Here is a 24,288-nt window from a genome sequence, read left to right on the forward strand (position 1 = left end):
GCACAACACTACTTAAAGGTATGACATACACCACTCATGTTGTCTGAAAAGATTTTATGTGTCATCTCTGATTCAAACTGCTCACCATTTAATCTACAAGAAGCATTCTTCTCTTCTCCCTCCTTCATCATTTCTGACGTCAGATCATTGAGACCAGTACTGTACTTTGTTCTCTCCTCGATTTCTTGGTAAAACAAGATTTCATGCCTGTGCTCTCATCTGTAGTAGATAATTTCCCTCTGTCTTTTATTGATACACTACATATTTTCTGTTGAAAATAAGAGTTATCTTCAGGCTGAGGAAAATTTGACTAATATTTGTTCTGCAAACAATCCTGGTGAACGTCTGCTGCAGGAATTGCACATGGAGAATATTGCTTATGTTTTACATTCTGCATTTGATCAAGCTGCAGACTCATTATTTCCCTTGAACTTTAGTAATGGTAAAGTTAAACTTTTTTTTAGCAATCCCTGTTTGGAAATGTGCTCATCGCAAGAGCAAAGTAGCAGGATTCAGAGGGGGAATTGGCATGAGCATAAGCACTCCAAAAACCTTTATTGTGCCAAAGAGATAATTAATTTTCACAGTAGTGAATGGACACTCCACATGCCTCACTATGATGTAGAAACCATAGATGCATACATATACAGTGTATATGTGTAGATTCTCCAGGCACATCGTGCCTCATGAGGCAGATGCAGGTCAGTCTCGGGGGTCTTGTCAGGTGTGCATCTGCTCAGTTGAAGTCTTCCTGTGCGACGGGAGCTGGGTATGCTGGTTTTGGGATGATAAAACTCTATTTTCAGACTTACTGCAATAAAAAAAAAATCAGTGAAATATATGGATTTTCTCACTTTGCCACGGTTGGTAAAAATGGACAATCTGTAGTACTGATATACCTAACAGTCAATATGTAGAAAGCCACAGGTTTAGGCTCATATAAGTTATATATAAGTTAGTAATGTGCAGTTATAAAGTGTGTGGTAATGTCAATATGTACAGCAAAAATATGGTTATTATTAAAGTGTACATTGTGAAGGTGTCCCGTAACGCAAGAAATGCACTTCGGGAAATTATTCCCATGATTCCACAGTTTGTAGTTTACAGATTAGCTAGCTAGCGGTGGCTAGTAAAGCAGACAGAAGGGCTGCAAGAAAGCAGTTCAACGCGAGGTAAGTGGATTTCGGAAATCAACTGCCCAAATCTGTAAAGTGCATAATGTTGTTTAACAATACTTTATGGGTTCGTAGTTCGTTGGCTGAGGTGTAGCTACATAACGCTAAAGTAAGACGTGCTAAAGTCAAGCAGCTAATGCTAGTTAGCTTGGTAAATTGTCGCTAAATATAGCTAGTCGCGTTAAGTCGCCGAATATACTTTGAATTTTTTGCACTTGCTTTGCCACATTTGTCTGAAACCTGTCGACGACCGCTTGATAGTAATGCCATGACTTGTTGGGAAAATACTCGAGAGGAGCGTCCAGCTACGAGTGTCCGACAATGGACGCACGGTTAGTAGCTAGCTAGCTAGCTAACTTGCTAGCATTTTGAGCCGGGGGACACAGAGCGCGACATTTGAAAACAACTCAAAAGCATTTGACGCTTCTGAAACATTTTGAGACGTCAGTGTTAACTCCTGAATTATTGTCAACCGACAGCCAGTCTAAGGATGGCATAAATGTTAATCACAACTGTTGACCCACAATCTGAAATGCGTTTCCAGTTTGGGTGATTTGAGGGGAACTTGATGTTAACAAACCCCGAATACTGCATCAAAAAGTGAAATAGTCGGGTTTTGATTCATGACATCGACACAGCTATATTTCCGGATTTTTGAATTAGCCTGTAACTTCAATATATGTTGTGATGCTGGCATTAGGGAAGTTCATTGCTGTGATAATTTATTCTGATTGGGTGACATTACAGATTGATACGATGCATGATATTCAGTGGCTAAAGTGGTTTGATAGTTACAATCACACTTCCCCCAGACTCTACGGACCCACAGCAGACCAGCAGCCAGGAAGTGGAGCTAACTAATCACTTGAGATTGATTGAGAGACTTGTCTTGACTGCGAAGAGGTTGTGGTTTTAATGAGTGGCTTTGGGACTCTCCTCAAAGCCACCATGGTTACTGACAACAAAACCAGACCTAATTTTTGTTCTCTGAAAGCACCATACAGCACTTGACTACAGGCGGTTTTTGTCACAGCCACATTACTGTTAAAGGCTCGGTGAAGATCTCTTTTGTGTTTAATTTTTTGGGATACAGACACAGCAAATCCTTTGCTTGGTTTACCCAGCATTACTTTATCTCCTCCTGTCTCTGGATGTCCTCCTGCAGAGGTGAGATGACCTCCTCTGCCCTCGGACAGTCGGCTCCTCTCATCCCAAACCTGGAGCCCGGTATGGGGAAGTCTGCAGCCATGCTAGGGTTGTCTGCCGGGTTGGGGGGAGCAGAGATGGAGCTGCAGAAGATGCTAATCGATGAGAGGATGAAGTGTGAAAACCACAGGACCAACTACCGGACTCTAAAGGCTGAACATGCCAGGTAGGTACACCTCTAATCTGATTTAATATTTAAGTTTGAGTGTGAGGAGATTGTAATTTTAGTTGTACGGTGTCAGTGTCAGCCATGGTATTGCTTTTGCAGCTTGCAGGATGAGTTTACCCGGGCGCAGGGCGAACTAAAGCGCCTGCTCAGCGACAGACAGGCTCAGCAGGAGAAACTGCAGCTGCTGTTGGCTGAGCTACGAGGAGAACTGCTGGACAAAACCAGGGAGCTGGAGGAGCTTCGGCTGCAGGTAAACCAAGCCTTAGAAGGGAGGAAATCACACATGCTTAAACTAGCAGGAATGATATAATCGCACTGCTTTTTTCCCCCAGCATTATGAAATTTGGGTACATTTGTTTCTGATGTGGCTGAGAGATTTTCACCTGAATTTGAAGTATGATAGTTTATGTGTGTGTTGACCAGGTGATGACCCCTCAGCGGCTGGAGTTGCTCAGAGCTCAGGTGCAGCAGGAGATGGAGGCTCCGGTCAGGGAACGCTTCAACAAGCTGGAGGAGGTCAGTCTGTCTGTTTGTTTCTGTATCATAAGTCACTAATGTCTGACACCAGCTCTGTCTGGTGTCAAACAAAGGCTTTTAACATCTCTTTATAGCAGCATTGAAACTTGCCTCCACTAAAGGAGGAAAATGCTGGTGTTGTCCTTTAATACCTCCTTTAAATTTAGTGTTAGCAGCTGTGACTGTTAAGTCCATAACAACAGTGAAGAGATTTGCATTGATTGCCTTTTTTGAAAATCATGTAGACGTCTCTGCTCTCAAGGGAATAGCTCATTTCCATTTTATTCTGCTTGAGTGCTCCTTCTCTCCTTTCACTGATTTGTGGCTATCGTGTGTGCTTGTGGTTCTTTGCAGGAGACAGAGAAGTACAGGTCAGAGTACAACAAGCTGCGATATGAGTACACCTTCCTCAAGACCCAGTTTGACCACCAGAGGGAAGAACATGTTCGTATACTGGAGGAGCGGAGGATACGCTATGAGGCGGAAGTGTGTGTTTTGAAATAGCCTGTGTCACGCTGGTTAAATGAATGATGTAAAATAAATACTAATTTAAAAATAAGATCTGTAATACCCTTTTTGTCCTCCCTGTTGTCAGATCTGTCATCTGGAGAAGGATAAGGAGGACCTGATGGCTCAGTACCAGGGTTCGGACCCGCTGCGTGATGGGAAACGAGTGGAGGCTCTGCTGAGGGAGAAAGCTCAGCTCCACCTGCGGCTGAAGGGCTTGGAGGCGGAGGTGGCTGAGCTCCGAGCGCAGAAAGAAAACTCAGGCCAGCAGGCCGAGAACGTCCAGCGCATTCAGATCCGACAGCTCACAGAGTCTCAGGCTGCAGTGAAGTCGCTGGAGGTGAGACGCCATCATGTTTGCATTGGCCGAGTTGGACTCGGGATTAAATTGACAAAACTATTGTTTTTTTGATGTCCTTGGTTATAAATTTGACCATTTTGTTGGTTAATAGTCAAGTGTTTATGAAGCTGAGGTTTGTCCGATCTAATTGGTTGTTGGTTTTGCAGGCGGAGCGTCACTCACTGCGTCTCCAGCTGGAGCGGATGGAGAGCGAGCTTAATCTCAACCACGAGCAGAACAGCCAGCTCACCGGACGACTGCATAAAGCTGAGAGAGAGGTCAACTCCCTCACCTGCCAGGTACGCCCCTCTCTGTGTCCCCCTCTGAGACGTCCCTTTAATTCTTACTTGTCATCACTGAACACTCCTCTGGAAAAAGCTGAGTAGAAACAGCAAATTTCAATTTAACTTATATACTGTATGTATGTAGAAAAGACAGTTATAGCAGGTGCTCATTCATAGAGAAACTACTGACGCTACTGAAACGGTTTCATTCTCACAAATGTCTGAACTAATATACACCTGTAAATCACACACAGCTGCAAGAAAAGTAGAATGCTAAGATTTGAAGTGCTCAAAAAAAAAAATCCTGGAAGAATGAGACATTTTAACGAGTGTCCAGCAGATGTCAGTCACAGCGGCTGAATGTTGGATTTAATTTCTTGCTCTTATGGTTCTCAGATTGAAAGCCTGAAGCACTCACATAAACTGGAGGTGGCCAGCGTCAAACTGGAGTGTGCCCGGTCTAAAGGGGAGGTGGAGAGGGAGAGAGACACACTGCAGGGGCAGATTGACGGTATGGATCTTTCTCACTCACACACTCAGCTGTTGATTTTCCTCATTTTCATCTGTGCTTCAGTTTTTCTCTCTCTCTCTCAACCTCCTTTTAATTTTTTTACATTCAGTTTTTTTATGTCGTCTTTTTTCTACATCTTTATTTTTCCTCTTGGAAAGGCCAAAAGTTAACATGTAAAATGTGGAGGAAAGTTTCTTCATAACAGTGTGTCCACATTGAAGCAGAATTTTCCTATTATAGTGATGTTTACTTCTCTATCTGTGACTATTTAACTGATTAATTTAACTAAAAACAAATCCACTAGTCCAGACCCTCACTTCATGAATCAAAGCTCATGCGTATCATTTAATTTGCCTCCATTAATGAATCCAGTCTACTACTGACTTTGACAGTGAGTGAGTATCACCCTGTTTGTTCTCTGTGATGCTCATGGTATCTGGTGTGTCTCAGGTCTGCAGGCAGATGTAGAGGTGTTAAAGGCGGCGGTGGAGCGACACAAAGAAGTGCTGGTGGAGAAAGAGAGGGAGATGGTGAGGAAGGTGCAGTCCGCCCGCGACGAGGAGTTCCGCAAAACAGCAGCCTTGCACGAGGAGAAGTGAGAATCGACTTTGTTTCATTTCAGTTAGTGATATCATTTGTCTGGTGGAAGCGTAAAGGAAAGAGATTAATATTAGTGTGTGTGCAATTAGGGGATTTTTTTTTTTTCCTTAAAGGAAATGGCAAAACAGAAATAAATGTTGCTGACGTTTCAGCAAGTGTACTTTTCGCTTTACAACATTTTCCGTGATGTTTTTCATGTCGTCAGGTTGGAGTTGGAGAACCGTCTTGCAGCGCTGGAACAACAGAGGGCGCTGCAGGATGCTGCAGACCACTCCCAGAAAGAGGAGTGGGAGGAACGTGTCCGTAATGCCCAACAAGGCGAGGAGGCAGCTCGCAAAGAACTGCAGAGCCTGAGGTCAGCAGCAGAACTTCCCTTTTCTCCCCACGCACCGCAGACAGTTACAAATCTGCATTGAGGTTACGGCCAGTGTCATTTGCAGTCTGAGCTGGTGGTAATATTATCTGCAAAGACAACAATGACATGGCAGTATTTTTCTACTATTATAGGCCCTACACAGTACTCAGGCTGTTTGTGCAGAACGAAAAGGGGAAATAATAAAATAAATGACAAGAAAAGGAGCTTTTGTGTGTTGTGGAATATAATTTGATCTCTATATTCTTTTGGGGAAGTCATTGCTCTCATTAATGAAACTGTCTTGTGTCTCAGAATCAAATTACAGCAGCAAAGCTCACAGCTTGAGGAACTTGAGGGACAGAAAGCAGAGATCGCTGACCTTCAGCAGGTAAGTCAACGCCCACAACCTCAAAGTCTCATTTGCCAAAAAAAGTAGACGCAAGGATATTTGTTTCGCTGATATAAATGTGATTTTTTTTTTTGTGTTCGACCCAAACAGCAGAACCATGAGCTGGGTGTCCAGCTGGGGACGGTGTCGCAGTCTGAAAGTGACCTGATGGAGGCAAACCAGCGCCTGAAAGAAACACTGGACAGAGTGAGGGAGGAGCTGAGGATGGCTCGAGCCCAGACTGAGAGGAGCCAACATGAGGCAGAGAGGTACGTCTGCCCGCCTGTCTTCTAGTAAATTAGCAGCTCAAGTCCCATTTTAAAAAAAAAAAAAAAAAAAAAAAAAAGCACTAAACAGTTAAACTTTATGAGGCTCAAACAACACATTTCCGAGCATCTTTGTCCCCTTCCAGGCTGGTGGAGGACCGCCGTGTTGAGTGGTTGGAGGAGAAACACAAGCTGCAGGAGCGAGACGCCGAGCTGCAGCAGAAATACTCTCAGGCCAAAGAGAAACTGCAGAGGGCAGCGGTTGCCCAGAAGAAGGTACCTGCTGCACGTTTACTCCCAGATTACAGTCTGCATCATCTCTGTTTTATCTATGTATCAGTTCACAAGTGGATTCCATTAACACATAATCATTTCTTTGTTTATTTTGTCCATATAACAAATACTGTTATACATTGAAATGGTTTTAAAAGAGACTTGAATTTGTCTTTCTGGAAGCTGCTTATAGAATTATATATGTGTGTGTGTGTGTGTGTGTTGTGCAGAGGAAAACACTGACAGAGAACAAAGAGAAGAGACTGCAGGATAAAATCCAGTTGCTGGAGGCCAAGATAGAAGAGTTGGAACTGGAAGCTGCTGCAGCCAAGAAGTAATCCTAATGTCTCATTTTATGAATGAAATAACTCTGTCAAGTTGACCTGCCTTAAGAAATTCGCTCACAGAGTGAATATTTTTGTCCTTTATAATATTAAACATATCAACCAATCAATGCAGGATGAGCTAACAAAATGAAACTTCAAGGGACCCAATCAGAAGTCTGCTTTTAGAGCCAGTGAGTCTTGTAGTTAGGGTCTGATTCTAAAAGCTAAATAAATGTTCTCTCCTCTGTCCAGACGTACATCCCACTCAGAGGAACAAGCTCAACTCAACAGAAGGTTGAAGGAGCTGCAGCGACGACACAACGAGTTTCGACGCCTCCTACTAGGAGGCCAAGGCCCCTTCAGCGTTGCCCCTGCCTTCCTAACTTCCTCACCCACGCCCTTCCTCCTCCTCGGGTCTGAGGGGCCTTTATCCAACATACCTGTAAGCATGAACTGAGATATTATCAGCCTGTACTGTAGATGGATGAAAACATTTAGAAAGTAGTTCAAGGGAGACCAAAACAGCAACAAATAAAAATTCCTTAACAAGAAGAGGCACACAGCAGTCTCTACCCTCACAGTAGCAGGAAATAGAGTGGAACTCAATGAAGAAACCACACATTTTTTGAGAAGTGGAAGCTCAGACTCACACCCGCTTCACACACACACTCACGCTCATAAGCAAAACCACAACTGAATACAACAAGTTCACACCTCCTCTGTTGATGAAGGGCATCCCTTAAAATGTCAAATCACTAACTGAAACGGTCGCAAATCACGAGAATCATGAAGAAGATGAGATGTTGTCAACAAACTTACATGGCAGAGGTTGGCTGGTTAGATCATGATGACAGTGACGTGTGAAGGAGGGGACATTATTGATGAGTTTTCTTAAATATGTTTGCATAATGCTGTTGTAATATTTCCGTGGTTTTATCGTCTGTCTCCTTCTGTGTTGGCAGGAGGAGCAGCATCAGAGGGAGCTGTGTCTGTTGCGTCGGAGGCTGGAGGACCTGGAAAGCGCCCAGCAGCAGCAGCTGGAGGAACTGGGGTCTCTGGTACAGAGAGACCGGGACGCCACTCCGCAGCCTGACCTCTGACATCCACATGACTTCACATTAGACTTTCAGTTGACTAAGAGTGAGACACTTCCCTGTTTGTCCTAACAAGGACACCAGCAGTGTTTTTTATAAAAATAGAAGCATTATTTATTGGTGCGTTTAAATGAAAATGGATTTTGCACGTCTCTACTGTTGTGTTGCCGGGGAACTTGAAATGCTGCAGCACCTTTTTTGAAAAAAAATTGACCATGATGGCCATTACGAGACTTCCTCAGGGTTTGATTTTTGTATGTTTTTGTATGTTTACACACATTCATTCTGAAGCCACTCTGGAAAAAATGATTTATATTGAAGAGTTCATATAAAAGCTCACGACATTTCAGGCTGTGAATCGTATGTTTATACAGACTGTTGTCATTTCCACAAACCTTTACTTGAATTGTATTGAAACAATGATGAACTTTTTTCTGACATGTCTGTGGTTTTGACTAAACAAAAGCTGAATTTCTCACACACGCTAAAATAATGAAGTGGTTGATTTTCACCGCACAGCTGCAGTGTAGAACTAAGTTAAGTCCATCAGACACAAGACGAGCGAGCAGATGTGTCACATTCATGCACATACAGTGCATCACTTCGTTATTTTCGAAGTGAAGTTAACTATTTGAATGCCAGAAAGTTCCCTGAATTCAAAGTTTTCTACAGACGTTTCACCTCAGAAGAAACAAAGCTCTCCAGTGACTGATGAAATGATTATGGGCATGGTTTGCAGCTCCTGTCAGTGGTGAGTATTGATTGGTACCATTACCTCCGTCTTAATCGCAGAGAGAGGGAACATGCTGGCTGATACTTTTATTTAAAGGCCAAGCTCTCTCCTCAGTCCTTTCTCCACCGCTTCATATGTGCTCCCCTGTCACCACTTCTTTTATAGTTCATTTATAAGTGGAAGGACGGGCAGCTCAGCTCCAGGAGCAGCTCTTCAGTCCATCAAACAAACTTTTGACATGATGTAGTTGCTCTGTCAGCTCAGAGGGGGCGCCGTTCTGGTTCAACTTCTCTGTGATCTGTAGAAAAAGCAAAGAAAAACATCTTGTCAGGCGTCTCAAACTCTTACTTTACCCCAAGTCACAAATCTTTTACAGAAGCAAATTCTGGAGCAAAGTGTCATTTCTACTCATGTCTTGAAATGCATTTAAATTGAATAGATTCAGGTTTATCAGGTTATGATGAAAACAGATGGAAATATTCTTCCGGCTTGGTGAGATAATAGCATTAAAGTGTGTTTACTGCATGGGCAATGCAGATTAGTCCTCTCATGAGAAAGTGAAACCTGTTTTGAGAACGCAGTTATTAATATTGACAACAAGTGAAACTCCCTCATGAAAGCCTTCTGCATTCAGGTTCAGCGTCTGCATAAAAACCGGAAACAACAGCCTGATTAACCAAGCAAAGGGAAAATCAGCAGTTCAAAAATACCGTTTCCTCTACAGGTGTCACATGTGACTGACTGTGTCAGTTTCACAATTTCCACTGTTGTCAACAATGTGTCTGGTCTTAACCAGGGAGGCCTCAAATGAAATGCGGTACTTGAAGCAGAAACCACCAGTATGAAGTCATTTCTGATATATTTTAGTATCTTCCACAAACGTTTGATGCCACTTATTGTCATGAATATAATGCTGACTCACATAAAAGTTGGATTTTAACACGTAAAAGTGTTAAAATCCAACAAAAGTTAATTAGACAATTAACTTTAGTTGGATTTTCTCTCCTTTGCCACTCTATTAGGTAGTGTCCATACTACAGCTGATGATTTCTTATCAGTGTGAAAAGTAAAAAGCGCCACAGGCTTACTTTGTAATTCAGCCCATGTATGAGTAATGTTGCTTGTTTGTGACAAATTCTGAAAGTTTTCTCTGGCAGTTAAACAGATAACTGACAGTCTGTCATAGTTCATCTTAAACAGCTGGCAGACACCCACAGCTGCTTTAATGAGAGGTGACTAACTGAACCACATCCTGATTTTACCCATGAAGGTGAGTTTATGCAACGTGCAAAGAATTCCTCTGCCTGTAAAAACAGACTGCGGCTCTGCAGGGAGCTCTCTAGAGTTTGAAAAAATAACCCTGATAATGTCTGATTAGCCTCAAGACTTCAAATATATAACAGAGAGCCTGCAGAACAAGTGTGTGAAGTTTAAATGATTTGGGAGTTTACCAGGCAGGGAGTATCTAACTAAAAACTATCAAGTTGCATTATGGGAAATGTAGGATTCAGCTTTTTTGGAGTTTCACCCATACTAGGGACTAAAAGTTAGGACAACTTAACCTCCGCTACTTAGATTTGGACTATTCCTCTTTTTATCTCTCTCTTGCAAATCCCACAACTTTGCGGGACTTTGAAAGAAAGCTTGATGCTCAATCTGTAATTAACAAAAGCAGATGTGGCATTTACAACATTTGAACTTGTCAGTTCATGTTGATATTTTGTATTAATTTAATTCTGCATAAAAAAAAAAATCCAAAATCTTTTAACACAACAGAACCATGAAACACATGTGAGCTAGTCTTGAATAAATGGAGCACAGGTGAGGAGGAGTACTGACCTCTGTGAAGTATCTCTGTATGAATTTGAAGAGTTCTCTGAGGGCTGCAGGTTCATTGAATTCATTTTCATGTTTCTGAAATGAAAAACACACAGTCATCCAATTCACTGCTGGTCTTCCCAGCAACACTTTTGCTTTAAAATTTGTGTTGAAATAGACGTTACCTTTGACTCCTCCTGCAGGAAGATCTTGAATTCTCTGCCGGTGATTGGCGGCTGGTCTCTGATCTGCTTGTAGTAAGCCTTCACTTCCTGCTTGTACTTGGGAATGTCTTTGGCATACAGGAGCTTGTTGGTTGGTGCGTTCTGGAACACAGTAATATTCAAGATATCATGTTCACATGTTCCTACATGAAACATGATTATTTAAACATCATATATTCTGACTGTAGGTCACCAAAACAACATCTTGCATCACAGATTAAAGACAAGGGCTCCATGTGCAATGTCTCTAAAGTTTAGATCAGCTGCTTTCACATTAGAGTAGACATTCACAATAGACTCCATCTCAGCCTAGGAAAATTGGACTTCCTGTAATAATAAATTATAAGACCCTTGTTTTGTACTTTACCTTCCCCAGCTGGGTCTCACTGAGGGAGAAGGAGTCCATGAAGGCCTGAGCGATGACGGACAGGCAGCCGTCCAAATGTGGAGCCTTCTCCATGTCAAAAACAAACTGAGGGTTTTTCAGGATGTTGACCCAGAAGCGCAGAGGCAAACTGCATAGTAGAATAAAGTAAAGCAGGTGCGGTTTTAAGATTTGGACACCACACTAGTAGTATCTCTACATACATTTTATTTGTTCTGACTTGTGTGTTAAAGCTTTTTCACACTGTTCACAGAGCTTTTCACGTCCCAGTCGTACCTGTTGGTCCTCCAGATGTGCATTACATCTGGATCTGTGATCTTCATGTTGTCTGCCTGAGTGTCCAGGAAGTCGAAGAAGTATTTGACAGCATGCGGAGCTCTGCCTTGAGGCATCCCCCAGATAGACCTGAACAGGTTCTCCACAAAAGAATGCACTGCCACCTTAGAGAGAGAGAACGAGGTAGACTCATTTTTTTTCTGCTGTCATTTATATTTCAGAACAGAAAAAAGAAAAGCTTTTATATACTGGATAAACAGGTTGAATTAGTAATGTTAAAGCGGAGAGAGAACAGCAAAAGAGATATTTCATGTTCAAATTTGGTTTCGTTAGTGCTGGTTTGAGTGGGAAGATATAAAATGGCTCCTCTTGCCTTTGTGGAGAGCAGCTTGGTGAGGTACACTTCTTTCACTTTGAACTTCTTCTTCTCTTGGTTCTTTCTGTGGTTCTCGTCTACATCAGGATCAATCTGCAGAAAGGAAGACGTCGGCCATCACTTTAATTCATCTTCAATCCAAGCATGCCTTAAACACTCAGTGATACACACATAGAAGTGTGGGGATCAAATGATGTGATAATTCATATCCTAAGCTGTCTCTCACCAAGTGGAAGTATTTTCCAGAGAAGTTCTCATCATCTAGTGGAAAAAAGAACAGAAATAAACATTGATAAGAACCAGAAACAATTAACTTCCTCTTTTCTGTTCTTTTGCATTTGGTGGTTGCAGGTTTATTAAAGCTGCAATATACAATTTTTTTTAAAAAAAAGAAACATTTTAAAGCTCAAAAACATTTTATTTAACACCAGATCAATTCTCATTCTTAAAAGCTCCCATTTATATCAAATAGACTTTTAAAGGATGTTGGGGACATTTTTAGCGTGATGGCTGTGTCAGCAATCAGACAGTTGGGACTACTTTCTGTTGATGAAATTGAAGAAATAGTTTGACATCTGACAGTGTGACAGTGTGTTTCTTTTCAGATCTTACCCTTCAGACTCCCCTGTGGGCTGAGAGGAGGATGAGTCTTTTTAGAAAGCACTTTGATCGTGGCTCCGTCAGACACCTACAGGCATAAAAACAGACCAAGAGACCTCAGAGAGGTAAGTTAATGACACTTTGGTTAATTTAACATCCTTTGTTCCAAGATTTAAAGAAATTACACTGCTATGAAATAACTAACAGGGTGCAATGAATCTCTACATTTCAGAAACTTCAAGTGATTAATCTAAAATACATGTAGCTCTATATAGTGTCTTGCATCAAGACCTGACATTAACATCAGACATGGTTTCAATTCTAACCTTCATTGTGGTTTCCTTTCACACAAACACCAAAAACTAAATATAATTACCCACAAAATCCCCCTAGATAAGGTCTATACAGTCCCAAGTGTTCCTGTTGGAAGGAAATGTTCAGGAGACATCATCTTTTCAGGAACTTCCTTAAGTTTTATAAATCTAAACATTGTAGAGTTTCTTCAACTTCCACTGCAGTTTTAACCCGGATGTTACAAACATGTCCCCAGACAGCAGAAGTTATGTATGTGGTGGTTATTTCTTGACTAGTGGTGTGCAGTGAGGTTTGCAAACACAGTCCAGGCCACCAGGCTATGATACAACTCATCCGTTTGAGTCTACAGTATCTATCCTGGACCCTGAGGGTTTTCTGATAGATAATAGACACATGACACAAAAAGACTCCATGATCCCATTATGAAGCCATTACAAAACACTCTTCCTCCTGTATGTCTATACACTTGTTGTCTGCTAGTTTGAAATCTCCACTTGGCATGTATCTTCTTTTTTATTTAGAAATCCATCCTTCTTATCAGGCTTACTGAGAAAGTGAAACTGTAGTGGATAAGAGCTTCCCATGCTCTCTGACTAGACTGACTCAGTTGGTCCAAATTTGATTTTGTTGTTGTCTACAGGAAATGATGAATCTATTCGGCAGCAAAATTTACAGTAAGGAAGGCACAGTCAAATTTTGTCCTCTAACAGCAGTGAACAAGTACTCAGTACAGAGGAAGCTACACTGACATCAGATCATCATCATTCTGTAGATATAACACCTCACAGGTCACCAGGGTCTGTTTGTTTTTGTGTGTGTCACCTCTTTAAAGTCATTACATTAACATCTACATTTTGCAACTATTCCAACGAATGAAACTGTGTAGCAAGTTTAGCCTTTTTCTGTTTGGTCTAATTAGTCTGCTCAAAATATTACTGGAGATATTTTGCTTTCAAGCCAATTCTTACTTCATTTTCTTACCCCCTTTCTATTCTTGAATTTAACATGTGAAACCTTTCAGAAAGTTCCTTTATGCATGCCCCTCTCCTGTAAGTGGAGACAACAACAATAATACTGAAAGTGAGAGGAGAGGAACTGAGGGCTCACTGAGTTCTGCCAACTGACAAAAGTTCAAACCTACATCCCTGCCCTTGTTTTGACTGGGACTGTGGTTGGTTTTCGTGGGTGTGTTTCTGCAGCATCCTCTATGAAACATACAACTGGCCCATGCTGCAACATAGAGCAACCAGCACACAGACCAGACAGACACACCTGATGAGCTTTTGTATGAGAGAGTGAGTGCAACAGGGCTAAACAGCACTCTCCCACACTGACACAGATTATTTTTCTGTTTCATTTTGCATTTTTATTGTGTCCATTCCTTCTCTCACCTCATAGTGCTTGAGTGTGTTGAGCATTGTCACCTCCCCGATAACCTCTGAGCTAGCATCCACTTCCTCAAGAGGAACAAACGATTGGTCCTTCTCAAACTCTGGTTGAAAGATAAGAAGAGATTATGGTTAAACAACTTGAAGAGTATTTCTTGGAAGATGTAGATGAGTTTATGGCAACTTTACCTTTTACTTTCAGTTTGTTAGTCAATTTGAATGCATAGTCATTAAACATGTAAGTTAAAAAAAATTTTTTTTAACCTAGTTTCACCTGTTGGGTTCAAAAGACAAGGCTGGCATTATTCTATGTTTTTCTTACTGTTTACAACTTTCCAGCTTCTTTGCCCTGTCCCAAGTTCCTACTGAAGATGTAGCTCTTTAAAATCAGGGCACACACACATATATATACATATATATACATATATAGCTCCATTTTATAAAAAGGCTTAACAATCTCCTAAAACAGCTGGGCACTGTGGTTTTTAGAAAATCTTACTCAAAAAAGAGGAAGAGGCACTACTTGTTAGTATATAGAATATCACAAGACGTATCCTTTGAAAAGTGCACAGCAATTAAACCTTAATGATTAGGTTAGAAATGTTTTTATAAGTTTGTATATGGAATTAACCTCCATGACAGCAGTATAATGTCAGTATTGAAAGACACGGGTCTTATTCTCACCGATACGAACATCTCTGACGGAGGTGTTGTAAGGGAAACCAAACTTGGCTTTGAAGGTAGACAGGATTTTTTCTTTGACCTGCTCTACTGTGTCACAGTCGAGGGCGTCGACCTCCAGAGGTTCGCTGACTTCACCGTCGCTTCCCACTGCAAATAGCACCTTAAGTTTCTGTAGACAATTCACAGAAACATGTATAGAGCTGATACATAATGTAGTTACAGCACCAACAGTAATTCTTATGTTATGTTTATGTTATTAATCAGCCAGCAGATGCAATGCTAGAGTGCATGTGTGGGTAGTAAATACAACTTTTACTTGCACATGCACACAGCTTGCATGCATTCTCATCAAAAACCACTAGAATAACCACTAATGCTAACCTCAGTTTTCTCATCACGTAAACAGTAACTGAATCAAAGCCGCATCAGCTGTTTCAGATGACAACAGATTAAAAATGATTTAGTTGTCTCTCCTCCTGTCATCCTTCATTCACTGGAAAGTATAATGCAGCTGCAGAGATATTTGAAAGGAGGTGTGGTTAATGAAAGGTTTCACAGCAGTTTTTCACCAGTTAAAATATCATTAGTTTCCATCTTATTTCCTTCCTGCAGTTTTGTAGCTAATGCATGAACCCTCTAATGGATGGAAACAAGCAGTAAATTGAGATGGTAGTTTGTTAGATTAGATTACACCTTCATAGGTTGGGTCACTGCAGCAGCAGCAGCAGAGAGGAGAAAATGTAAACGAAGAGGAAACACAGAGCACTGAGGATGTAACAGTCAAGTGTCACATTTAAAGAGTGAAGTGGGGATAATTCAACACATTAATCTTTGTATCAGTGTTTGAGGTTTGTAGATGTTTTAGGTTTGTGCAGAACACTCATCTTATCAAATGTACTGTAAATATGTGCATATGAAATGTCAGCAGTTTGTCTTGTCAAAGTATAAACACATGTAGGTAAGCTAACTGTCAAACATTAAATACTCAGCTTGTCTAGAAAAGTTGCGAAGCACACGTGACTATGAGTCAGGTCTACTGAATATGGCCTTTTACTCATATGTGACCTAGTCTTATGAAACTGATGTCACAGGTTCATTTCTGGTTGTCATCATTTACAGACCACAGAAACTATTACAATTAACTTCGCTGCTAAACCAAAGAAAATAGACAGAATTTAATTACATAGCTAAAGTGTATGTTCGAGGTCTCTGTGCTGATGCAAACTAATGCTTGGCCCCTAACTCATATTTTCCTGCATGGGTTCGGACGCCCCAAAAATAAATCTAAGGGGTCGTGAGATGATTAAAAGAATAGGAAAGCAGAAAAAAAACATTTGCTACACAAAATTGAATTTATTTTTTCTAATCTTATCTTCTTGTGAATTGTTATATGATATTATTCTTTGGGACTCATAACTCATATAGACATATGCAACTGTTGACCATGTATCACAAATTGCCATTACTTTATTTTAAGGGGTCACAGGCCAAATAGGTTGGGAACCACCGATTTAAAGGATGTTGTAATCAGCTGTTTTCTAACATGTTGTCACTTAAAATCTGCTATCCACTTGTGTCAGCTTAACATGTGAAGTGTTGTTTCTTTTTTTCCACAACTCTACATATTTTTTCACCTCACTTCTATGCTAAAATGAACCAAAATAGTAATTAGAAACAAGTAAATCTGTTTATCTACATCTGTTTTTATTGATGTCCCAAAATTTCTGAGAATTAAGGTGTGATCAAAGGAAATGTGTACATGCAGTATGTAGGCACATTTTTGTGTTTCATCTGATATGCTCAGATGCTCTACTTCCTTGACTTCAAAGTTTTTCTCAAGATTCTGACTGTGAGTAGTTGCTTCCTTAAACAGAGTCTGTCGCAGCCCAAATGTGGTGTGTTTCACTGTTTCTCTTAAGAGGCAGCACATTTATCTAAATGAAAGACAGTATGCAGTGTCTTCACCCTTGTGGCTACTGGCTACTGGCTCCTACATCAGGTGGACATGTAATATTGATTACTTAAATTTGACCACATCTTGTTTTTACGTCGTAGGAATGAAAGAGCAGCAGTAGTTGAGCAAGCATTCAGTCAACAAAGCTAAGAGTCTATAGCCATGTCAGCAGCTCTCTTAGGTTGACCTTTTGCACAGTGAGCTAAATGCTAACACATCTTAATTTCATCATAACAAAAAGAACACATGAGGCTGATGGGAATGTTGTTAGTTCTGCAAAATTTACATTTTGACCTGATGATGGTGATAGAGGAAATGTTAAGGGATGACCAAACATATTACACTTCAATTCATCCTGACATTCATGACATTTCACTAAAAACTCCAAATGTCAACCTCAACCACCAAAGTCAGTAAGATTCATCTTCTGGAAACCATGAAGTAGATGTTGAAATATTTCACAGGATAAGTGAAAAGTTTGACTTACAAAAATTCATGGTAATCCATCTAAAAGTTGTTAATATATGTTTTATATATATACATATTTCAGTCTGTATTAAAGTAATTGACCGACCAACATGCTGCTAGCATGGCAAAACTTGTCTTAATGTTTGCATCTGCATTTACTAGGGGTATGTTATTGACCAACTCAGGTCTTGCATAATATTAGTTTCCTGTCAGTATACTTGAACACATCCCTCATAGCTGTCACCAGAAATCTTCCACCGTTATTTTCAGTCTTCCTGTTTGAGAGCTTGCAAATATCAGTAGACTGAGATAGAAATCTCTCCTTGAAACTATGTTCTAAACAGAGGCCATGATAGGTTCATAGATTAAAAATGGGTATTCGATTATAGGTATAGAGAAAATATATATTTTTGTTAGCTATTTCAGGAACCATTTCAGAACAATGATTTGTTCAAGATAACCTGACAACATGCTGTAAATAAAGCAACATCAAGCTTTTTAAAAAGGCCTTGAAATACATGGTGGAGGAAGTGGTTCATTTCCAAATGCTGAGCACTAAGAAAGCTGCTAGTTATATAAATTATTATAAATTAATCACAGTTTTGTACTAAACCAAAAGAGCAAAAACAGAACTAAGAATGGGGAAGTGTTAATGAATCTTACACATCTGCAAGAATATGTGGCTTACTGGCATAAAGTACTTACAGTATGTAAATGCAGCATACAGCAGGAGTCAGCAATAAGGTTCGACCATGGGCTAGTTTTTATCAGCCCTGCTTACTGGGGGCCGGCATTGCACAGGCAACGTGAGAATCACTAAATATGTTTTAAATATATTTTGTTTGTGTATTTATTTTGTTTCATTCAAGAATAACATTTATAAAACAGTTTTAGGGTTGTATCTGAGGGCAGATGCCATAATTCCCATTAGTAAATGAGGGCAAACACAGTGACAGCAGTTTATGTTAATACTGATTTGACTTCTTCTGTGTTACACTAAGAGAAAAGAAATCTATAATTATCCACACACAGTAAACAGAGGCCTGCTTCAATTATGGTCGAAGCAATGTACTGTTATTGACACAAATCTGTTCTAGTCTGATGAGCCAAATTATGTTGTGTACCTGTGTCATACATCTCGTAAGTTTAATATGCTACAAGGTCATATTTATAGGAACTTACATGAACCTTGTGTTTACATTGTTATCTACTGTGGATATATGAGGTAAATGTAAATGATTGGATGCAATCTGTAAAAGGGAAAAATGTGCTTTTTTTCGGTGGCCAAATATTTTCATTGAAAGGCCAGATTTGGCCCACAGGCCGCCATTTGCCTACCACTGCCATACAGTATACATAATTTGGTAGTTTTTCCATTTGTGTAAAGTAAGTAAACCACCACACACAAAAAGATCTCGTTTGGAATCAAGTAATCCGCTCAAGTGTGTAAATGCCCTGACATGCAAGAAAGAGTGTGTATGTGTGTGTGTGTGTGTGTGTGTGTGTGTGTGTGTGTGTACCAGGGAGCTGAAGGCCTGAGCCTGCCACAGCAGCCAGTCCTCGCTGAGTGTGTACAGAGCCTTCTCTGTCACACAGTCCACTGGTCCTTTGGCAATCTGCTGCGTGAGGGCGCTCACCATCAGGAACAGGTGCTGGCCAACACTCTCCTGTATAAAACAGAAACAGGAACTCAGTGGGTCAAACAAGGCACTGATGCTGTGCAGAAACTTTCTGTGGTGGATAAGTGGGACATTTGTATTTGATCCTGTGTATTGATAACTGTCACTGACAAATTCATTAACAAGAATGAATATGCATACAGTACAGTATATAACAAAACTGAGTACACCTCTGGTCAATATCACTAAAATGTTAAGTAATTCTGTCAATATAAGTTTACAATTTTACTTGTTTTTAGACAAAATCCAAGAAGAATTAAGCCAATTAATTAAAAAAAACAGAATGTTGGACTCATTAAACCATAATGAAAGGTCCATATTTAAGAATGAACTGCATCAAAAGTCAGCACACCCTTCATTAGTGAGACTCCATTCTTTTATTTTCAATATTTTGTATGCCAGATTGGATCCTCATGGACATGGATGATACCAGCGTTGCACAAATCTGTGGAGAGATGTTCTGTCATTCTTCATAGATGATTCTTTTCAGCTGCTCTTTGCTGGAGGGCTTTTGTTTGCTCTTCCTTCCACTTTAAAATACTCTAAAGGTGTTCTGTTGGATTGTATGAAGTTAGGGGACATACTGTACTTAGCCACGTCATAGTTTTCACTTTTTTCCTCTGTAAAAACTCTTATGTGATTTTTGCAGTGTGTTTGGGATCACTGTCATGTTGGAAAATTCCTCTCCTGCCAAACTTCTTGAGACTGGTAGTCATATTTTCATTCAGTATTTGGGTATACAAACTTGCATGATCTTGTACCCTTTCCCATCTTACTTGTTCAAGCAATTCCTTACCATGCGGAGCCATGCTGCATTAGACACAACTCAGGCCAGAAGTGAGAAAGTTGTGGTGGTCACAGGTTCTTTTATAAACGTGTTCAGGCAATTAATCTTAATTGGAAGTCACAGGTGTACTCACTTTTTTTTCAGTGGTCACCTGTGTACTCACTTTTGTTGCATTGAGGTTGTACTTTGAGGTTTGTATTTTCAATTTAGTGTATCTAACCTGTTTGTTTTTAATTATAAATAAGATCAAGTACCCTACACTCCACCCAAAAAACACTACAATTATTGTAAGATGAAAAAATGTTGAATCCTTTAACATTTAAGTGATACTGGACAGGGGTGTACTCACTTTTGTTATATATGGTATGTATGGTACGTCTGATAGCTGAGTTGAGTAAAAAGACTGAACTGTGAATGCCGTGAGTGTCTGAAATAACTCATCTGCTTGCACGATGGTTGCAAAGAGTTAATGTCTGTAACTATGGTAATGATGAAGCTGTTATTAAGTTATGTGAACAGAGGAAGTTTAGAGAGGACAAGGTGTGGTTTATCAAATGGCTGAAGTGAAACCTACACTTTGTAGGTTACTGTTGGTAACTACCAGAGAGACCAGCCACCAAACTAATTCCCTGCTCCTGCACAGCAGGAATGGATTGCCCACACACAGTCCTCTTGCATCCCTGGGGCCAGATGCATAAATGATGGGCACACACAAAAACCCTGCATTAGCCATTTCCTGCACATAGAGTGTGTTGTGAGAATGTGTGCACGTCTCACATTCTTCAGACCACGTGTTTTCCTATAGCGACCTGAGGGTTAAGTGATGAGGTGAAGATAACATATAAGCTGAGACGGAATCTTTTAGTAAAACATTGTTTGTTTCAGTTGACAAAGAGCTGCACTGATTGTGTGATTTTTTTTTTTTTTTTGGTGTTTACACAGAAATCTGTAAAATGCCAATCAAAGTCGCATTAATTGGCACATTGATTAATCATTTTTGTGTGATTAATTTTATCATTCTTTTAATTTACATAGGGGACAACATTGTATTTTGCTGTTAATATTCTTTTTATTTTATCCTTAGTTGTGACACACCTTGTAAAGTCTATTTAGATATGAGAGCTACAAACTAATTATTGATTACATTCCTGAAATATCACTGCCAACAATCGATTACAGATCCATGTGATGAATTAATGATATGGACGCTATAATGACTGTTCTAGCTGTTGGTGAACCTCACCAGTTCAACGCAATCTGTGAAACTGCACGTCTTCTTTCCCATTTATTTCATTGACAGGGGTAGAGACTGGTGGAGCAGACAGTAATATGAAAACAGCTGGTTAAGGGCGTGTCTTCATCCATTTATGGATTATTGTGATAGTGGAAATGGGGCTTGTGCCCGTGGACCCAGCTTCATAATGACTGAGATGAACACAGAACCATGTGTATGCACAGCCTTATAAATCTGATGAAAAGAATGCATATGCATGTTTCTGGCTTTGTGCATACACGCAGTTTTAATCATGAATCTATAGAGTTTTATGCGTATGGCCCCTGGAGTTATTTATCATGTAAACTGGGGAAAACTTTGGTTTCAACACTTGGATTCTGATGCATAACGACTGTGTATTTTTTCTTGGCCTCACAGAACATGTTCCTGTTAATTTCACACACTCGGTGTTGACACACACCCAATATTTCAACAAACGCAAAGCTGACTCAAAAGTAACAAGACTAAGAATCTAGTCATGCTTGCAACTCTGTGAGGCTTCACTTAGGAACATCATACTAACATGCTCATAATTGTGCTAACATGCTGGTGTTTAGCAAGTATGTTTACCATGTTCACTATCTTAGTTTAGCATGTTAGCATGCTAAAAATTGCTAATATAAACCAAAGTTTTGGGGAAATTAAACATTTGACCTGATGGTGGCACTACAGAAAGTGTCATGGGATCACCAAAATTATTATAATTTATCCTGAGGGGAACATGGATGTCTGTGCCAAATTTCATGACAAACCATCACAAAGTTGTTAAACATTTCACCTGTAACTAAAAAAGTCAAGGGATCACAAAATTCAGAACATGATCATCTGGAGACCATGAGTGTCTGTACATAATTTCATGACAATTGATCCAAATAGTCAAATAGCCAGTAGATATTTCAGTGTGGACCAGACTATGTCATCCATAGATCTACGCTGCATGGCTAAAATAAGTGATTGAACTTTTCCTTTAAAGGTGCAATATGTAAGAATCAGAAATTCCTTCTCATTCATGACACTGGTGGTCATTAAGTGAGCCGCAGTTAGCATCCTGTTACTCGCGCAAACGCTTGCACTCCGTCAGTGCGAGTGAGCATTAGTGCTAACATTAGCCAGCTAAAACCACAATATCACAATATATTATACATGCGTTGCAGTAAATTTCAGCTTATCTGTCCAATAGAAAGAAAGCCAGCTCTGGGTCGGACGTTAGCAGACTCTATTTCTAAGCTAATGGTAGCTAGTGTTGCACCCTGTTTTTGCTGTAAGGGGATGGGAGAGAGACAAGGCACTGGGGAACGTGCATAAATGTCACATCCTTTGGAATTTCCCAGCAAAACTGTCCCAAGTCCCTTACATAGAAATCAGTCCATAGGCTGTTGTAGGCAACCGAGAAAGTCGGGAAAGGTCTCATTATTATTATTATTATTATATTATTTATTATTATTATTTCTTCACATTCTGTTGATAATTTTATCCAATATTTGAATGTTTTAAACTAAATTTTTTACATATTGCATATTGCATATTGCATATTGCAAGTTACCATGCAAAGACTAAAAAAGACATAAAAGAAGCACACCCGGAGGAAGCCGTAGAGGCAGATGGACATCCAGTTGGTCAGCAGCTTCTCCACTGTGGACTCGGTGCGTCGCAGCAGCAATTTGGGCTGAGCATTGCTCCTCTGCTGCATCAGAGCCTTCAGCAGAACCTCCATCACCTCTGTCAGGTACGACAAGTTGCTGTGGAGAGCTATGGTCAGTAGAGATGCCAGTGCACACCTGCAGCAGAAAAGGAGAATTCACCTGAACTGAAGGTAACAGAGTGAATGGGGGCAGACAATAAAAAAAAGAAATAATAGAACACAGTAAAAAACAGCAGATAACAATAGAGTTGAATGCAGCAGGTGTGAAGACAGTAATGGGCCTGGACAACACTGGCCGACCTAGCCAAATTTGATCAAAATCAATCTTTTAACAATAAATATAAAAAAAATATTTAAGGAAATAAATAAATATAAACTTGACTTATTGTTGACTTCTTATGTGTGTTGAATTTGTCTTCTCATTAAAACATAACTGAAACAAGTTGTAGGAAGTCTCTGGAATGTAACAGCTTGCACTGGTTCTGACATGCAGACCCTCCTGAGCTGCCTTCAGCCAACTAGCTAGCTGGCTTTTCAGGTGATGTAATGTTAACGCTACACCAATGCCTAAACAAAGTGTTATTTTAAAAAAAGTAGAGGAAAAAGAAACGCCACAGCCTCCATCGAGTCCTTAGTCCGCCAGACTCAACGAGGTTAGCCCGGCTGCTTGCTCCCTGGTGGTATGGTGCTTTCTCTCGATCAGCCTGATGCGAGTTCAACTGCCGATTAATGTGCAGTTGTCGAACCACTTTCACTGCTAAATTTGTAGCTATTTCCCTGCACAGTCAAGAATGGAAAATAAAGGTGCTTCTCATCAAAGTGGGATGGATAGTTCTCTTGGCTGGGATAGAGTGTGGGACGCAGTTTTCTGTAAAATGTTACATGTGTGATTTATGTCTAAGTTCACACCTTCTCTGCTGTTTGGATTTATGTTTAGTTGCCACTTTGTGCCATAAAATTGTTAATTAACAGTGCTGTGCGCTGTAGAGCCAATGCGCAGCCAGTCTTGCCTATGTAAATATACTGTATTTTAGGGTGGATAGGCTATAAAAGACTGCTTTGTGTCCACACTGTTGTGTACAACCTTATAGACTAATGCTCTGTTGGTTGAGCATGTTGGAAAGGCAGTGTTTGGTGTTATTGCCTTTGTGATGCAGAACGTTGCAAAATAAAATGATTGCGGATTTTTCGGTTTGTTTTTTTTTTCTTTTTCTAACTTTTTATAAATCCGTTTTTCTGGGAATAGATGGCCCACCCACTTTTGTATTGGTCCATCCAAAAAAACATTCCTGCCTACGTCACTGGAATACAATTGCAAAGTTGAAGAGCAGAACAAAACAAATAGGGGAGAGGGAAGAGCAGACACATAATAGAACAGAGTCACGCCTGCATTTTACCACACGCTTCTGACATCTGTTGAATCACATTGTATGCAGTCACGCAGACAGACTTTGAACAGTAAAGCAACACAGACTGACTTGTCTTTGATGGTGAAAGTCTTCTGCTCCTCCAGGGCGTGCACCATGGATGTTAGGAAGACCTGGTCCTGGATCAGCCTGGACAAAGCCTGGCAGCACTCGTCAAGCTGAACCTTCACAGTGTCCTGGACCCAGGTAAGATACAACAACATCGTCACTTACAGAGTTACAAACACAACACAAACAACATCAGCAGCT

The 24,288-nt window shown here is 40.3% G+C and overlaps 2 protein-coding genes across 5 annotated transcripts in view; one reads left to right on the forward strand and one right to left on the reverse strand.

Annotated features, from left to right (window-relative positions):
* The first annotated feature begins 1,065 nt into the window (after window positions 1-1,065).
* cep83 (centrosomal protein 83) lies at window positions 1,066-8,359 on the forward strand. Of its 2 annotated transcripts, none has more exons than XM_042403864.1 (16): window positions 1,066-1,172; window positions 2,341-2,547; window positions 2,650-2,800; window positions 2,974-3,066; window positions 3,421-3,552; window positions 3,662-3,913; window positions 4,081-4,212; window positions 4,594-4,708; window positions 5,159-5,303; window positions 5,514-5,663; window positions 5,976-6,051; window positions 6,163-6,320; window positions 6,464-6,593; window positions 6,821-6,924; window positions 7,169-7,358; window positions 7,879-8,359. In XM_042403864.1, exons 2-16 carry the CDS (start codon window positions 2,348-2,350, stop codon window positions 8,014-8,016), a joined length of 2,166 nt encoding a protein of 721 aa, XP_042259798.1. In that variant the 5' UTR covers window positions 1,066-1,172; window positions 2,341-2,347; the 3' UTR covers window positions 8,017-8,359. The 2 variants fall into 2 exon arrangements, with proteins under 2 accessions (XP_042259798.1, XP_042259797.1); XM_042403863.1 differs by lacking the exon at window positions 1,066-1,172 and adding an exon at window positions 1,318-1,507.
* A 96-nt stretch (window positions 8,360-8,455) lies between these two features.
* The window catches only part of plxnc1 (plexin C1), a 30,151-nt gene continuing 14,318 nt past the window's right edge, over window positions 8,456-24,288 (reverse strand). For all 3 annotated transcript variants that reach the window (XM_042403855.1, XM_042403857.1, XM_042403858.1), the window contains 13 exons: window positions 24,091-24,215; window positions 22,550-22,748; window positions 18,752-18,898; window positions 14,810-14,978; window positions 14,129-14,229; window positions 12,435-12,510; window positions 12,049-12,083; window positions 11,820-11,915; window positions 11,447-11,610; window positions 11,153-11,300; window positions 10,747-10,887; window positions 10,583-10,657; window positions 8,456-9,041 (listed from right to left, as the gene is read on the reverse strand). In XM_042403855.1, coding sequence (XP_042259789.1) covers window positions 8,937-9,041; window positions 10,583-10,657; window positions 10,747-10,887; window positions 11,153-11,300; window positions 11,447-11,610; window positions 11,820-11,915; window positions 12,049-12,083; window positions 12,435-12,510; window positions 14,129-14,229; window positions 14,810-14,978; window positions 18,752-18,898; window positions 22,550-22,748; window positions 24,091-24,215 — 1,581 coding nt within the window. In that variant the 3' untranslated portion in view covers window positions 8,456-8,936. The remainder of the gene's footprint in view (window positions 9,042-10,582; window positions 10,658-10,746; window positions 10,888-11,152; window positions 11,301-11,446; window positions 11,611-11,819; window positions 11,916-12,048; window positions 12,084-12,434; window positions 12,511-14,128; window positions 14,230-14,809; window positions 14,979-18,751; window positions 18,899-22,549; window positions 22,749-24,090; window positions 24,216-24,288) is intronic.

Source organism: Thunnus maccoyii, chromosome 23, assembly GCF_910596095.1.
Source record: "Thunnus maccoyii chromosome 23, fThuMac1.1, whole genome shotgun sequence".
NCBI classification, from domain to species: domain Eukaryota; kingdom Metazoa; phylum Chordata; class Actinopteri; order Scombriformes; family Scombridae; genus Thunnus; species Thunnus maccoyii.

What these genes read in the sequence shown, in the direction of transcription:
- cep83 (XM_042403863.1), top strand. An exon ending in TGGAGGAGCTTCGGCTGCAG is followed by an intron (nt 2,801 to 2,973) that starts GTAAACCAAGCC and finishes TGTGTTGACCAG; the next exon opens with GTGATGACCCCTCAGCGGCT. An exon ending in GGATACGCTATGAGGCGGAA is followed by an intron (nt 3,553 to 3,661) that starts GTGTGTGTTTTG and finishes CCCTGTTGTCAG; the next exon opens with ATCTGTCATCTGGAGAAGGA.